At 43.7% G+C, this 17,162-nt stretch overlaps 1 protein-coding gene across 1 annotated transcript in view; it reads left to right on the top strand.

The window, feature by feature from the left end:
• The window catches only part of SDF4 (stromal cell derived factor 4), a 55,651-nt gene that overhangs the window by 14,470 nt on the left and 24,019 nt on the right, over window positions 1–17,162 (top strand). The window contains exon 3 of the mRNA XM_040325798.1: window positions 16,936–17,072. Coding sequence (XP_040181732.1) covers window positions 16,936–17,072 — 137 coding nt within the window. The remainder of the gene's footprint in view (window positions 1–16,935; window positions 17,073–17,162) is intronic.

The raw sequence follows: 17,162 nt of genomic DNA, 5'->3' as shown, positions 1-17,162 counted from the left end.
ACGGATCAAAGTATACTTGGCATAAGAGAAATATGTCATCTTCCATTGCTGACCACCTAAAGTTAGCAGCTACTAAGGACACCTACCTGTCCTAGTCGCCCGTGATGTCGGTCCCCGGACAGCGATCACTTGGTCCTGGCGCCTCCATCCTTACTAAGGGAAACAGGTAGTGAAGCCTAACGGCTTCTCTGCCCGTTTCCTACTGCGCATGCGCGACTCGCACAGTGCTTTGTGAATGGGCGGCAGCCTCCTGGGATACACACAATTCCCAGAAGGCAGTGCGGCTCATTTACAAGAAGACACGGCGACGTAGGACGAGCCAGAAGATCCAGCGCGGTGGAAGAAGAGGCAGAAGAGCTACTTCCGCATAGCAACCGCCCTTTCAGGTGTTTGTGTGTGTGTATATGTGTGTGTGTATGTATGTATGTGTGTGTATGTATGTATGTATGTATGTATGTATATATATATATATATATATATATATAATATATGATTTTTAGTGGAAAAAAAAGGGTGGAACTCCACTTTAAATTAAGCTTGGCAAGTGAAGTCAGAACCTCCAGGTCAGTAATCTTTAAAAGCATGAAAAGATCAGCATGGCAGTCAGGTGACCAACATTTTAGTAGACAAGGTCAGTCATAGGAGCCCACATATTGGCCCTTATAACGGACCTCCCTCTGAATGTAAATAAAGGAGACGGGTTACTGAAGCATCTCAGCACCCCCCGAAATGGACGCGTGTGTGACTGTATAGAGAGGAGGAACAAAAACTGACTAAAATAGCTGTTTATATGGGTTTGTTATGGCACACCACCTCTCTAGTGAAGTCTTCTCTGGAAACTTCTGCAGTATTGTGGTCGGGGGATTCATCCTTGAGATTTATATGTTGTAACTATAGCAAAAAGATGGATTTTGAGAAAAGTTAGTCATTTGTTAGTAATGACTAATCTATATGACTACTTTATCACTACTTAAAAGTGCTAGACATTTGACTGTGACATGAGTCTGAATCATATGTTTTTGTCGGTGCAGTAAAGTGACATTCTACTCAGAATCAATATTTCGGATTTGAAAAGATGCCAGCAATATGAATAACAGATTTGGATGTTTTCGACTGAAGACTCTTAAGTATCCATCTCCATCCAGTTGTGGTGGCCGCTACAAAGTACCGGGCCAATTCTGGCACTTCTCTCCTTCATGTAAAAATCATAATTTTTTTTTGCTAAAAAATTACTCGGAACCCCCAAAGATTTTATTTATATATATATATATATATATATATATATATATATATATATATATATATATATATATATATATATATATATATATATATATATATAATTAGCAAACACCCTAGGGAATAAAGTGGCGGTCATTGCAACTTTTTATCTTTATTTGCGCAATATTTTTTCAAACACCTGAAAAAAAAAAAAGGTTTCATGAATTAAAAAATTAAACGGTAAAGTTAGCCCAATATTTTGGTATAATGTGAAAGATGATGTTGCCCTTGTAATGGGAATCTATTGTGACAGGTCCTCTTTATGGAGAGATGCGGGGTCAATAAGACCCCACATCTCTCCTCCAGGCCGGAAAGCATGAGATCGTGAAAAAAAATTCACAGATCTCCTGCCAACAGCTGCGATTGCGGCTTTGTTTTCTTCCGGGTACCCGGGCGTGACGTCATAACCTCGCGCCAGGGCCTCCGATGGACATAGAGATGGAAATCTCTATTGTCATCATCCGGTGCCAGCCGATTGGTTCTCCGGGCCCCCAATGGCACAGGAGAGCCTGGAGAAGCACCGGATACCAGCGGGAGGGGGGGGCATCCCCTCCCGTCGCCTATAAGAACGATCAATCGGCGGAACTGCCGCTATGATCGTTCTTATGGTGTTCGGAATCGCCAGCTGAAAAGGATATCTGAATGATGCCTGTAACTGCAGGCATCATTTCAGATATCCCCCCCCCTTCAATACCAGGCCGTCATGTGACATATGATAGCAGTGTATATGCTATAGGGGGCCTGAAGTGTGGTCCCTAACCTTGGCACCCCAGATGTTTTGGAACTCATTTCCCGTGATGCTTATGCATTCTGCAGTGTAGTTGAGAATCATAGGAAATGTAGTTTAGTTTCAAAACATCTGGGGTGCCAAGGTTCGCCATCACTGCTATAGGTGATGGTCAGAGCCTACCTTCATGCTACAAGATATGGTAATGTTATAGGAGTTGTTGAACACAGTCGTAGACTAAAGACCCATTAGACAAGACTCTCTCCTTTTTAGAGTTTCTTTACAAATTAATTCTTCCATATGTGTTCTCTACAGGCCTCTTAAAAATTACTATTTTGTCATGTTACAACCAAAAACTAAATTTTTTTTTTATGTGATACACCAACACATAATTGTGTAGTAGAAGGAAAATGATAAATGTTTTTCAAAATTCTTTACGAATATGTGAATTTGTATTCAGCCTCCTTTACTCTGATACCCCTAACTAAAATCTATTGGAACCAATTGCCTTCAGAAGTCACCTAATTAGGAAATAAAGTCCCCCTGTGTGTAATTTAATCTCAGTAGAAAGACAGCTGTTCTGTGAAGCCCTCGGAGGTTTGTTTGAAAACCTTGGTTAACAAACATCATCTTGAAGACCAAGGAACACACCAGATGGGTCAGGGATAAAGTTGTAGAGACGTTAAAAGCAGGGTTAGGTTATATAAAAATATTTTTTTTTATTTTATTTTATATAAAAATATCCCAAGCTTGGAACATCTCACAGAGCACTGTTCAATCCATCATCCGATAATGGAATGAGTATGGTATAGCTGCAAACCTACCAAGACATGGCCGTCCACCTAAACTGACAGCCTGGGCAAGGAGAGCATTAATCAGAGAAGCAGCCAAGAGGTAAGTCTGGAGGAGCTGCAGAGATCCACAGCTCAGGTGGGAGAATCTGTCCACAGGACAACTATTAGCCGTGCACTCCACAAATCGGGGCTTTATGGAAGAGTGGCAAGAAGAAAGCTATTGTTGAAAGAAAGCCGTAAAAAGTCCCTTTTTCAGTTTGCGAGAAGCTATGTGGGGGACACAGCAAACATGTGGAAGAAGGTGCTCTGGTCAGATGAGACCAAAATTAAACGTTTTGGCCTTAAAGCAAAACGCTACACGTGGCAGAAATATAACACTGCACATCACCCTAAACACACCATCCCCACTGTGAAACATGGTGGTGGCAGCATCATGTGGGGGATGCTTTTGTTCAACAGGAACAGGGAAGCTGGTCAGAGTTAATGGGAAGATGGATGGAGACAAATACAGGGCAACCTTAGAAGAAAACCTGTTGAAGTCTGCAAAAGACTTGAGACTAGGGTGGAGGTTCACCTTCCAGCAGGACAACGACCCTAAACATACAGCCAAAGATACAATGATCAAAGAATGTTCATGTGTTAAAATGGGCAAAGTCCAGACCTAAATCCAATTGAGAATCTGTGGCAAGACTTAAAAATTGCTGTTCAGGCGCTCTCTATCCAATCTGACAGAGCTTGAGCTATTTTGTAAAGAAGAATGGGCAAAAATGTCACTCTCTAGATGTGCAAAGCTGGTAGATAAATAAGAGGGGGGGGGGGGGGTTGGAAGGACTGTGGGTGGACTAGACGGTGAAAAAAAGGATGGATAGCCTAATAAACAATACTACTAGGTACATATAAAGGTGCAGTGAACGAACACCTATGATACTGCTGTAATGGTTAACAGTAAAGATACATAATATGAATACTACTAAATAAAAACCCAAAGCTGCATGAAATATAGTGCAAAAAATATGTAAGGTAGCAAAAATCACACATGTGATAAAGTCCTATCCATAGATAGAAAACAGATATAGCAGTCCAGTAATTGCTCCACAGATCAGTGTCTAGATGAAATGCCTCCACCCAAGATGCAGTATGCCAGATAAAATCTTCAGTGATGACACCTCTGAGTGTACTAGCAGCTCACCTCACGGCTGTTTGTCCAAACAGCTACACAAAGACACAGGTCAAAGCTGGGTATGTGGGCTGATAAACACCACCTCGTTTACTCTTCAGTTGTCAACAGCAGGACCCCGCTGACAGCTGAATAAATCATCAGTTGTTAAGAACACGGCAGCCCCGCTCCTTAATCGAGAAATGTAAAAAAAAAAAAAAAGTGTTTTCATTTGTAAATAACATTTTAACCACTTAAGCCCCGTACCATTTAGCTGGCCAAAGACCAGAGCACTTTTTTGCAATTCGGCACTGCGTCGCTTTAACTGACAATTGCGCGGTCGTGCAAAGTGGCTGCCAAACAAAATTGACATCCTTCCCCCCCCCCCCACAAATAGAGCTGCGGTTTTAATTGTTTGCGCTATAAACAAAAAGTGACTTTTTTGAAGAATAAATAAATATATAATAAATATACCCCCAAAAATATATCAAATATATATTTTTCTCAGTTCAGTCTGATACGTATTCTACATATTTTTGTTAAAAAAAAATTGCAATAAGCGTTTGGTTTGCGCAAAAATTATTGCGTCTACAAAATAGAGGATAGTTTTATGCCTTTTTATTTATTTTTTTAACTCGCGGCAATCAGCGTTTTTTTTTTTTTATATCCTGACTGCGACATTATAGCGGACTCTTTTTTTTTTTTCAATTCTTTATTTTATATTTTTTCCAGTTTTAAACAGACATATTTTCCATTTTTACCATAACATATGGTTTAGGCATGATGATACATAAATTAACAAAATGTTCCTAGCACGCTTAAAACTTCTCTATACCAAATTCACTAGCGCACGCCAATACCAAAGAACCATAACATATATCTTAGATATGCTTTAACACAAATTAACAAATTATTCCTATGACACTCATAGCTTCTCTGTATGACATTCAAACAAAAACGTACAACACCACAACCGTCTCTCGTCCTGCCTTACCCTATCCCTTACCTACCCGCCCCCCTCCATCTACCTCCCCAAAAAAAAAAAAACACCACTCATTAGGCCTTCACCTCCCCTCCCCACCTCACCTCCCTTATTGCAATAAGCGTTTGGTTTGCGCAAAAATTATTGCGTCTACAAAATAGAGGATAGTTTTATGCCTTTTTATTTATTTTTTTAACTCGCGGCAATCAGCGTTTTTTTTTTTTTTTATATCCTGACTGCGACATTATAGCGGACTCTTTTGACGCCATTTTGAGACCACTGTCATTTGATACTGCGATCATTGCTATAAAAATGCACTGATTACTGTAAAAATTACACTTGCAGTGAAGGGGTTAACCAGTAGGGGGCGCTGAAGGTGTTAAGTGTGGCCTAGGGAGTGCTTCTAACTGTAGGGGAGATGGGCTGTGTGTGACATGACACTGATCACCGCTCCCGATTTACAGGGAGCTGTGATCAGTGTTCTGTCACTAGGAAGAATGGGGAAATGCTTGTTTACATCAGCATTTCCCCGTTCTTCCTCTCCGTGAGACGATCTTGAGTATCCCCGCCGACATTAAGTCCGCGGGACCCGCGGTCGGGCTCACGGCGCGCGCCCACTCTTAAAGGGGACGTACAGGTACGTCCATCTGCCCAGCCGTGCCATTGTGCCGATGTATATAGTCATGCTCTGGTCCTTAAGCGGTTAATGCGTTGTACCATTGCTGACAGCTGAAGTGTAAACAAAATAGTTGCTGTATCGATAATTGGTATCGGCGAGTACAAAAAATAAATAAAAAGTTGGTATCAGCGCATCCCTGTCTTCTCCCTGCGGCTGATCTTCCTACTACTGACTTGCCATGCCACCTTCTCATTTACCTTTGATCCACAAGGTACAAGTATTGGGTGGGCTGATGCTGATTTGTTGTCGGTCTCCTGACATTCTTATTCTTGTGTCCAAATGATTTGTAACAAATTCTTTGTAGAAAAAAAAATGTGGTAATTAAATACCACCAAATGAAAGCTGTATTTGTGGGGGGAAAAAAATATCTAAATTGCATTTGTATACAGTGTTACATGACTGAGCACCTGCCAGATAAAATAGCACAGTGCTGATGGGCAAAAAATGGCCTGGTCATGAGGGGGGTAAAACCTTCCGGTGCTTAACGTGATTGTAAATGAAATGTATTTTCCTTTTTGTTTAAATAACAAACAAGTTTTTACTTCCTTCTCTCTGCAGTTGAGTTGTACAGAGCAGCCCCGATCCTCCTCTTCTTGGGTCCCCTCCCTGGTGCTCCTGGCTCCTCTTCGTGTGTCACCATAGGAAGCTGACTCCTATTGTGGCACATCTTTGGGCTTGCTCCTGAGCCACCCTGCCTGTGTCTATAGACAGACGGCACAGCCCAGCCCCCCCTCCTTTCCAATTTCCCTAGTCACAGGATTTAACTGAAAGCTGCAGGAGCCAATGGCTCCCGCAGTTGGTGGTTTCATGGGTCAACAGGAGAGCATAAGGCAGGAAAAGGTGGGCCACAGCTCGCCTATGGAAGCTTTACTTATTGTTCATAAAAAACAAAGTGCCCATGCTTTGGGAATCCACGGGCTTGACCGTAGAGCTGCACGATTAATCGCAGAGAGAATCGCGATCTCCCCGCGGGATGACCCGCGATTCTTCTGTTTCATGGCCGGTTCCACGTAATCAGCGTGGAATGCAAATGGCGCCGATATCGGAACCGACGTCAGCAGCCTGCGCCGCTGGATGGATGCCCGGGCTTCTCTTGCAGATCTGTACAACTGTAGTGTGTATCCATGCGCCACCCAGTGGTTGCCGGCGGTACTGCCGGTTCTGCTTTTTTCATAGGAGTTATATGGTCTTTAACATTATAGACATATCACTAGTATGTTTTTTATATATTCATATTTTCAGATAAATCACAGGTTTGTTTGTTTATTTGGGGGTTCTGGCATTCAGTTTTTGAGAATCTTGAACTTTAGTCTAAGCAAAAGAATCGTGATTCTCATTTTGACCAGAATCATGCAGCTCTTCTTGACCGTGCTAAATCTCATAATGTGTGGTCCATCCAAATATAATTTCTGCATTTAATTCTTGTGAATCGCAAAATTGGTTGAGCAGAATTCGCAATATTTGGTTAGCAAAACAGTTAACCTTTTGTGTAGTCAGCAGTTTGGCTGCAGCTTTGCTTTATACTATATATGCATAGCAGAGTGATATATGTGAAGGGTAAATCCCCCAATCTCTGCAAAATAAGTGATCACATATGGCTGCTCACCATTGCTGTAGAGCAGATATATGATTCTGAGAAATCGGGGGCCCACGTCTTCGGTAAGAGAGTGCTCATTGGCTCTTCCTGTAGGAAGCAATGCCTCTTCACGTACTTTTACCAGAAACTCAACCTGTCTGATAACCTGAAACCTGACTGAACGTTGTGGTTCTGAAAGGTGCAGAATATACGCCCACGCACTTCTAGATCTGTTACGGTGTTTGCAGACTTTGCTGAGCTAGGCGATTTTTGCAGAATTGAATTGCAGTAGTTTGCATTTAGTGTGAAAAATGGGGAAGTATGGGAAATGATCCAACCCCACCCCGCTGAGAGGCTAAGCCGTGTGTTAGTCCAGGGATCTGGCGGATCCCCACTCCGTGTTCGTGATGACGCTGTGCCTAGACTGACAGCAGTGACGTCAGCAGAGAGTGGACTGAAGTCCGCTCTCTGCTAAAAATGGGTCAGAGACGTGCAAAATGGACTGCACTCCTGTGAGCCATAGAAGCAGGGCTGTGGAGTCGGTAGATAAATGTTCTGACTCTGACTCCTCAGTTTTATGTACTTCCGACTCCCCGACTCCGACTCCTCTGTATTAATATGCAAATGTATTTTATACAGGGGGTGCAGGATTATTAGGCAAATGAGTATTTTGACCACATCATCCTCTTTATGCATGTTGTCTTACTCCAAGCTGTATAGGCTCGAAAGCCTACTACCAATTAAGCATATTAGGTGATGTGCATCTCTGTAATGAGAAAGTGTGTGGTCTAATGACATCAACACCCTATATCAGGTGTGCATAATTATTAGTCAACTTCCTTTCCTTTGGCAAAATGGGTCAAAAGAAGGACTTGACAGGCTCAGAAAAGTCAAAAATAGTGAGATATCTTGCAGAGGGATGCAGCACTCTTAAAATTGCAAAGCTTCTGAAGCGTGATCATCGAACAATCAAGCGTTTCATTCAAAATAGTCAACAGCGTCGCAAGAAGCGTGTGGAAAAACCAAGGCGCAAAATAACTGCCCATGAACTGAGAAAAGTCAAGCGTGCAGCTGCCAAGATGCCACTTGCCACCAGTTTGGCCATATTTCAGAGCTGCAACATCACTGGAGTGCCCAAAAGCACAAGGTGTGCAATACTCAGAGACATGGCCAAGGTAAGAAAGGCTGAAAGACGACCACCACTGAACAAGACACACAAGCTGAAACGTCAAGACTGGGCCAAGAAATATCTCAAGACTGATTTTTCTAAGGTTTTATGGACTGCTGAAATGAGAGTGAGTCTTGATGGGCCAGATGGATGGGCCCGTGGCTGGATTGGTAAAGGGCAGAGAGCTCCAGTCCGACTCAGACGCCAGCAAGGTGGAGGTGGAGTACTGGTTTGGGCTGGTATCATCAAAGATGAGCTTGTGGGGCCTTTTCGGGTTGAGGATGGAGTCAAGCTCAACTCCCAGTCCTACTGCCAGTTTCTGGAAGACACCTTCTTCAAGCAGTGGTACAGGAAGAAGTCTGCATCCTTCAAGAAAAACATGATTTTCATGCAGGACAATGCTCCATCACACGCGTCCAAGTACTCCACAGCGTGGCTGGCAAGAAAGGGTATAAAAGAAGAAAAACTAATGACATGGCCTCCTTGTTCACCTGATCTGAACCCCATTGAGAACCTGTGGTCCATCATCAAATGTGAGATTTACAAGGAGGGAAAACAGTACACCTCTCTGAACAGTGTCTGGGAGGCTGTGGTTGCTGCTGCACGCAATGTTGATGGTGAACAGATCAAAACACTGACAGAATCCATGGATGTCAGGCTTTTGAGTGTCCTTGCAAAGAAAGGTGGCTATATTGGTCACTGATTTGTTTTTGTTTTGTTTTTGAATGTCAGAAATGTATATTTGTGAATGTTCAGATGTTATATTGGTTTCACTGGTAAAAATAAATAATTGAAATGGGTATATATTTTTTTTTTTGTTAAGTTGCCTAATAATTATGCACAGTAATAGTCACCTGCACACACAGATATCCCCCTAAAACAGCTAAAACTAAAAACAAACTAAAAACTACTTCCAAAAATATTCAGCTTTGATATTAATGAGTTTTTTGGGTTCATTGAGAACATGGTTGTTGTTCAATAATAAAATGAATCCTCAAAAATACAACTTGCCTAATAATTCTGCACTCCCTGTACATTCCTTGAGGGAAAGAAACGCAACCTACCACAGGACTACTGGCTGGGAAGCCAACAGTCTACTGTATTGCACAGATTAAGCAAAAGACAAACACAATGAAAATAAAGTTTGATTAATTTTTTTTCCCATAGTCATGTTTAAAGTTTAAGCTAACAATCGGAGTTTACAAGTTTTTATAGCCTTAGCTAAATGACAGCAGTTTTTCCAATGGTTTACAGCTTCAGTCTTGAACTATTGGCCCTCCATTCCCTTCACTTATACAAGTGTCTCACTCTCTAGTCCTGCAAAAAACATATTTATTTAATCCCTTATCAGTGAGAGGCTAGGTTACACATGGACGCTGCGTTCCCTGTAAAAGCAGAACACAACACTATGGAAAGTATAAGTATTGCAGCTCCTAATTGTGCGTTGCGTGCCATATAGTGAAGCACATGAAAAGCATGCTTCTTCACGGTCACTTAACGTGTTAGTTTTGCGGTTACGTGAGGCACTGCATGCATTGGTCTTTATTCTTACAGTAGAGAAGTCATTAATTATAACTTTTTGTGAATTGGGACATTTAAATTTGCTTTTTTTTTTTCAATCTAAATTTAGTAGGAGTCGGTGCATTGTTTGCCGACTCCGACTCCAGGTACCCAAAATTTCCCCCGACTCCTCGACTCCGACTCCACAGCCCTGCATAGAAGTCCAGCTAAATAAGCTTTGGCTGGACTTCTCCTTGAACCACTTGAAGACCGGGCATTTTCTGGCACTTTTTGTTTCCATGTGAAAATCTTTTTTTTTTTTTTTTTGTTGCTAGAAAATTCGTTATAACCCTCAAACATAATAAATATATATATACATTGGTGGGGTTTGCAATTTTTTATTTTGCACGGTATTTTCGCAACTGTTTTTCAAATGCAGTTTTTGGGGAAAACAAATACACTTTTTAAATATTAATGCAAAAAAAAACAATGCATAACCCAATTTTTTTTTTTTTTTTAAATATAAAAGATGTCACGTTGAGTAAATGGATACCAAACATGTCACGCTTGAAAATTGTGCACGCCCTAACAACGGCGACTAACAACGTCAATTTTACTATCCATAGGAGATCCTTTAAAAGCCTTTACAGGTTACCACTTTAGATGTACAGAGGAGGTCTAGTGTTAGAATTTCTGCCCGTGATCCGACGTTTGAGGTTGGATCTCTGTACAACCTCAGGGCCCACACATAGATTGAAATTCACAAAGTCCTTGCTGAGCTGGCTGAATTTCCATCCATGTATGGCCGGCTTTAGATTTCCCTTGGAAGAAATCTATACATGTATGGCTAATCTTTAGGCCCATTCACATGGATAGCTGGGGGTAGTAAAAGCATGCCGCCGTTCAGGGATGTATGCCTGTCAAAGCAAACAATTAAACCCCCTGTCGTGGTTGGCAGGCAGCAGCGCCACCACTGAACTTGACTGAATCAAAGTAATAGGTCTGCAGTGCAACCGCCCTACAGCTGCATGCAATGCACTTGGTTTTGGCATGGTGGTTCAGCCTTTTAAGGGTTTAAACAGGAGGTGACATATTTCCTCCCAGCTGCCTGCCAACATCCCTCAGGAAAGCGACTCACTGTGTAGTGCTTTTCAGAGTGGTAGCAAGGGCTGCTGCACATCTGAATAATCCTTTAGCTTGTTATTTGCTTCATTTGACCAGCTTGTTAGTGGACAATAGAGGGAAGAAAGTGTCTGGTTTGTAAACACAAAGTGTGCTCAAAAGCAGAAACCTCAGACACCTTAGGTGGGTGTCATCTTCGCTTTCTCATATTGGGTTTCCTCACCATGTCTGTGGGGGCTGCAATGTGTAAGAAAAGGGGGGGGGGCATGCATGCTAGGTGTGGTTTCCGACAGTGATTGCATTAAGTGTGAAAATAATTGTGGTTTTTACACTCCAATGTTTACTTGTGTTTTTTTTTTTTTTCGTTTGTGTATTTTATCTGCATTTCAAGTGCGATTTCACAAAGAGATTGTGTTTGTTTTACTTTGTGGTTTTTTTCTTCCTAGAATTTTTAGTTTGTTTTTGCTTTTAGTTTGTATTTTAGTGATGGGGTGTTTACAAACAAATGAATCTGTGGGACTGTCTCAGGCCGGCAATAGACGGTTTAAATCTTGGCCCAGGTTCAAACCATTTATGGACAGGCTGAATGTACCAAGTTGATCAATCTACTTGGGTACAACCAGCCTGCCGGATTTACTTGTGATTATCAGTCACTAGCAATAATACATTTTTCTCCCGGTGTCCTGCTGAGAATTGTCCCCCGGCGGATTTTGCCTGTTCTGTCCTGCGCAGGCACAGCGAACCTCCTGCTCTGTCCTGCTCAGGCGCAGCGAACCTCCTGCTCAGGCGCAGCGAACCTCCTGCTCAGGCGCAGCGAACCTCCTGCTCTGTCCTGCTCAGGCGCAGCGAACCTCCTGCTCTGTCCTGCGCAGGCGCAGCGAACCTCCTGCTCTGTCCTGCGCAGGCGCAGCGAACCTCCTGCTCTTTCCTGCGCAGGCGCAGCGAACCTCCTGCTCTGTCCTGCGCAGGCGCAGCGAACCTCCGAAAATTGCCGAAGCTCAACACCGCTCTGAATCGCCTGGACACGGCGCAATGAGCACAATATTGTGCCAAACGCTGGCGCACGCTCCCGATGCTCGCTCCACTCTGCAAGGGGGGCGGGTGTATTACAATTATATTGTGTAAGGGACGGAGGCCACAAACTCCCCCATCAATAGTGCAAAACTCTCCCCTCTTTTCATACACCCGCCCCCCCTCGCAGACGATATAATAGTAATACACACGCCACGCCCCCTCCTGCACAATGTCTTGGCAGGGGGCTTCTCCTGTCAGCACTGACTGTGTTGATGGAGGAATTGTGCAAATTACATTTTTTTGCAGGAAAGAAGTTTGCACGGTTTATGGCCTGCCTTGGAAAGCCAGTAGTATATCTGTCGGTCTGATGCTGAACTGCAGTGTTTATCGTACCAACGTCCTGATCAATTACTTGCTCCACAGCCGCAATGGTGAAAAATGTAATCTTTTTTGTCCAGCAGCATTCCTCCTGAAAAATAATGTCCTAGTAAATGAATGTGCCTAGGCGGTATTAGCCAGTTCAACAGCAATGTCTGGCTTTTGTCGAAAGGACATAACCAGAAAAAGGTTTGCCGATCGGCATTCTACCAGTGCTGGCAGCCAATAGCTGAGAACGCTGACCAGTGTGTTTTTTGTGGGGTGGCAATCCCGCTATCAGAACACAATAGCTCAGCAGGGAGATCGCTGTACTAACATTGGATTGTTAGTACAGTGGCTCATCTGTTGTGATTTTTTTTTTGTTTAGCCCACTGGGTTGAATGAAGAAAGTGTACTAGGCTTGAAAGAGAAGTATGGGGTTATTTTTTGTTTGAGAACCATACTTAGTCTTAGGTGGATGCAGTATCGGTTCCCTGATGGCTCCAAGGCTGAGATCTGAGCAAACACAGCTGATTCCTTTGTTCTCAAAGCTCCCTGAGCAGAGAGCTGGTGACTGTCAGTCACTGACTCTCTGCTCTGTCCACCTGGGCTGTGGAAGGGGCCGGAGCGGCTGGCTTAGGCTCTCAGTGGCTTGCTAGAAGTACAGCCAAACAAGCTCCTTTTAAGCTTGGCATGATCGCTCACTGAAAATACACCATACTTCTCTTTTTATTTCTTTGAGATGTGGAATCGGATTTTCCCGCAGTGCACCCACAGTCTTCTGGGGCAAAGGCGTCAAGTCATCAGTCATACAGCTGACTTCAAATGTGTCAGATGGTCACTGATATCAGTTCACTTTTATAGCGTAAACAACTTTTTTTTTTTTCTTTCTTTTCTTCTGGAAATGCTTGTTTTTTTTCATTCTGAAGATATAGAAAAAAATCCCAACAGCTTCGTCACCTGTTGCTGTTTGTCATCCTGCTTAGCGAATATCTGATTTGGGGAAATGAAGCCTTGCTTAAAGTGTGCCCACACAACCACATCTTCTATTTTTCTGATCGGGCTTTGTGCGCATGTAGGAAGTTCCACCTCTCTTCAAATGTCACCGCATATTACTTTTTACAGCAGAAATGTTCTGCAGGTTCTTTCGGGTGAAATACTGTGCAGTTGCACTCTGGTGTACCGGCACAGAGTGTTGAGGCAGAACTCTGCATTTCGGTCTGCCATCACCCAGCCCAGGGGTCGACAATATCGGGGCGCCAGGTCGCAATTGCGACAAGAAATTGTGACCTGGCACCCGCACCCGCCGGTAATTGAGGCCGCGGCTTTGCATCCTTGTGAAGGCCCAAGGTTGCTTCTGTGACCTGGTGCCATCTGGTGGTGGACGTTGGCATCACAAAAAAGACTGCTTGTATTGGATGACACTTAGGGTGTTCAATGCATTTACAGAATAGCTGTTAGGATACTTGGATTGCATTATATAGTATTGGCTCACAGACTTCAGTAGTTTACAGCAATAGAATACAGCAAACATTTTTTTTGCATGACTAATGTTTTTAAACAAACAGTTTAAAAAATATTTTTTGAGTAAAGAAAATAATTCACAACGCACAAATGCTGAAAAAATAAAATGTAATAAAAAAAGAAACAATTAAAATCTTTACTCTAATCTAAATCTTTACTCTAATCTTAAAATCTTTACTCTAATACCAGACCCTTTAGGTCTGGTATGGATATTAAGGGGAACCCCGCCGTCAATTTAAAAAAAAAATTACGTGCGGTTCCCCCTAAATATCAATAACCAGACCCGTTATCCGAGCACGTTGACCTGTCCGGCCGCAGAAAAGAGGGGGGGACAGAGTGCGGCCCCCCCCCTCTGCTGAACCGCACCAGGCCACATGCCCTCAACATGGGGAGGATGTCTCCATGTTGATGGGGACAAGGGTCTCATCCCCACAACCCTTGCCCGGTGGTTGTGGGGGTATGCGGGCGGGAGGCTTATCAGAATCTGGAAAACCCCTTTAACAAAGGGGACCCCCAGATCCTGACCCCCCCCCCCTGTGTGAAATGGTAATGGGGTACACTGTACCCCTACCATTTCACAAAGGAAGTGTAAAGTCTTGTAAAAAAAAGTACAAGTACTTTTATTAAAAAAAAAAAAAACCTCCAGCGGTGATAATCCACTCGTTCCCGGCTTCCTGCGTTGTCCTGATCCTGCGACGGCTGCGGGTGATCTCCAGCGATGAGAAGATCCTGCGACGGGTGATCTCCGCTCCAGCGATGATCCATCCAGAGAGCAGCATCACCGACCTCCTCTCAGCGCTGGACACAGCCCAGCGAATGAGCGGCTGAAGCTGTGACATTTCTTATATAGGGGAGGCAGGGCCACCCGTCATGTGACCCCGCCCCCTCTGACGCACCCTCTGCTACGTCACTGGGTAATCCCAGAGTCTTCCATCTTTCAGGGCTTCCCAAGTGACGTAGCAGAGGTACGTCAGAGGGTGCGGGGTCACGTGACGGGTGGCCCTGCCTCCTCTATATAAGTAATGTCACAGCTGCAGTCGCGTCATTCGCTGGGCTGTGTCCAGCGGTGAGAGGAGGTCGGCGATGCTGCTCTCTGGATGGATCATCGCTGGAGCGGAGATCACCCGTCGCAGGATCTTCTCATCGCTGGATCAGGACAACGCAGGAAGCCGGGAACGAGTGGATTATCACCGCTGGAGTTTTTTTTTTTTTTTTTTTAATAAAGTACTTTATTCTACGGTGTGTGTGTGTGTTTGTTTTTTTTTTTTTTTTTACAAGACTTTACACTTCCTTCGTGAAATGAAGGAAGTGGGTCAGGATCTGGGGGTCCCCTTTGTTAAAGGGGTCTTCCAGATTCTGATAAGCCTCCCGCCCGCATACCCCCACAACCACCGGGCAAGGGTTGTGGGGATGAGACCCTTGTCCCCATCAACATGGGGACATCCTCCCCATGTTGAGGGCATGTGGCCTGGTGCGGTTCAGGAGAGGGGGGGCCGCACTCTGTCCCCCCCTCTTTTCTGCGGCCGGACAGGTCAACGTGCTCGGATAATGGGTCTGGTTATGGATATTTAGGGGGAACCGCACGCAATTTTTTTTTTTTTTTTTTTAAATTGACGGTGGGGTTCCCCTGAATATCCATACCAGACCTAAAGGGTCTGGTTATTGAATTTGCGCGGACCTCCGCATTTTTTTTTCTAAAAGTCCGTGTCCCATTGACTACTATGGGGTGCGGAGTTCGGGTTCGGGCACTGTAAATCCTGTATAATAACAATACCTGTTTTATGCATTATTTGAGGAGGTGACATACCAGAAGGGTCCATTTTTCTTGTGTCAAACAGCTAGGTACCCAGTTAAAGTACAAATTGGTGAGATGTCTTATCTGTCAAAGAATTTGTGGTTAAATTCTTTCACTTTTTGTGATTCATGCTCTTCTCACACAAGAGAGTGACGCCACATTCTCTGTTAAAGTTAAAGTACATGTGAACCCTAAAGTGTGAAGTCTAAATTTCAAATCACTGCAAGCCCCTATATTAGAGCCTGGCATACCACACTATGTAAGTCATTTCTAAAAACGAGTGTTGTAAATTCCTATTTAGAGCCATCTTCAGGCCGGTCACGGGACTCGTGGCTGCTTTTCAGGTCCGATACGTTGCTTCTGAATTCAGCTGGGGAGATCACGTGGCCTCCCACAGAAGGCCTGTCTTGGAGCTGTACAGCGGCCGTGAGTCACGACCGGCCTGAAGATGGCTCTAAAAAGGTATTTACAATGCTCACTTTTAGAAACGACTTGGTGTGGTATGCCAGGATTTATTAGAGAGGCTGGCAGTGACCATTGTAGGTTTTTTATTTTTAATAGCGGTGGCGGGGCGAAAATGGACACAGGGAGCTGACAGGCAAGGTGAGGGGGGGGGGGGGGGAAGGAGAGGACAGCTGTGTATGACGGAGGGACGCACTCTTCTCACGGTGCCCTGATTTTCGTTCTCGGTACAGAGAGGGGATACAGGAAGTGGCCGGTTCAGGTAGTTTTTATACAGTTTAGAGATTACACAGCATAGCACTGTGCTGTTTAATCTGCTTTTAAGGGACCAGGATCTGAATTTTGTATTTTTATTTTCTTTGGGGTTAACAAACACTTTTTAACTGAATGACATAGTTTGCTAAAGCTCTCTTTACCATACCCAGTTTCATAATGTGGTGAACATCAGCACTGCTGATCTGTGACGACATGTATTCCAGCGAAGGCTGTATAGTATTAAGAGTGGGTTTCCTGATAGTGACAATAGTAGACCCATGTCTCTGCAATGTGCATCCACACAACCTGGAAGCAGGTGAAAACGCAGGAGTATTATCAGGCTGGAAACCTGTCAGCATATACCAATGTCTGAACAGGGAACTCCATGGCAGGATCCTCAGTATTGTTTTAAGGAAGCCGCAGATTAAAAAAAAAAATTATATGAGAGTTTACTATTTGGTTTAAAAAAACACTTAACTGTCACATAAAAGCTTTCATGTGTAATAAAATCGGTGTGTTTTTATTTTCTCTCTCCTTTTCAAGGGTGGACGTGAACAAAGACAACCAAATTAGTGCACAGGAGATGCAGCAATGGATCATGGATAAGACCGAAGAGCATTTTAAGGAGGCCGTGAAGGAGAATAAGCTTCACTTCCAGGCTGTGGATCCAGATGGGGATGGTAGGAAATGGTTCGCTTAATCCCCGTACACACTAATAGTTTTTTTTTTATTCGTTCAACGCAGCTCCGGTTGGAGCCTTTGTACTAATG

The sequence above is a fragment of the Rana temporaria genome, chromosome 10, assembly GCF_905171775.1.
Source record: "Rana temporaria chromosome 10, aRanTem1.1, whole genome shotgun sequence".
Classification (NCBI taxonomy): domain Eukaryota; kingdom Metazoa; phylum Chordata; class Amphibia; order Anura; family Ranidae; genus Rana; species Rana temporaria.
Note: the sequence above shows the minus strand (reverse complement) of the source record. Positions and strands in the feature narration are given on the sequence as shown.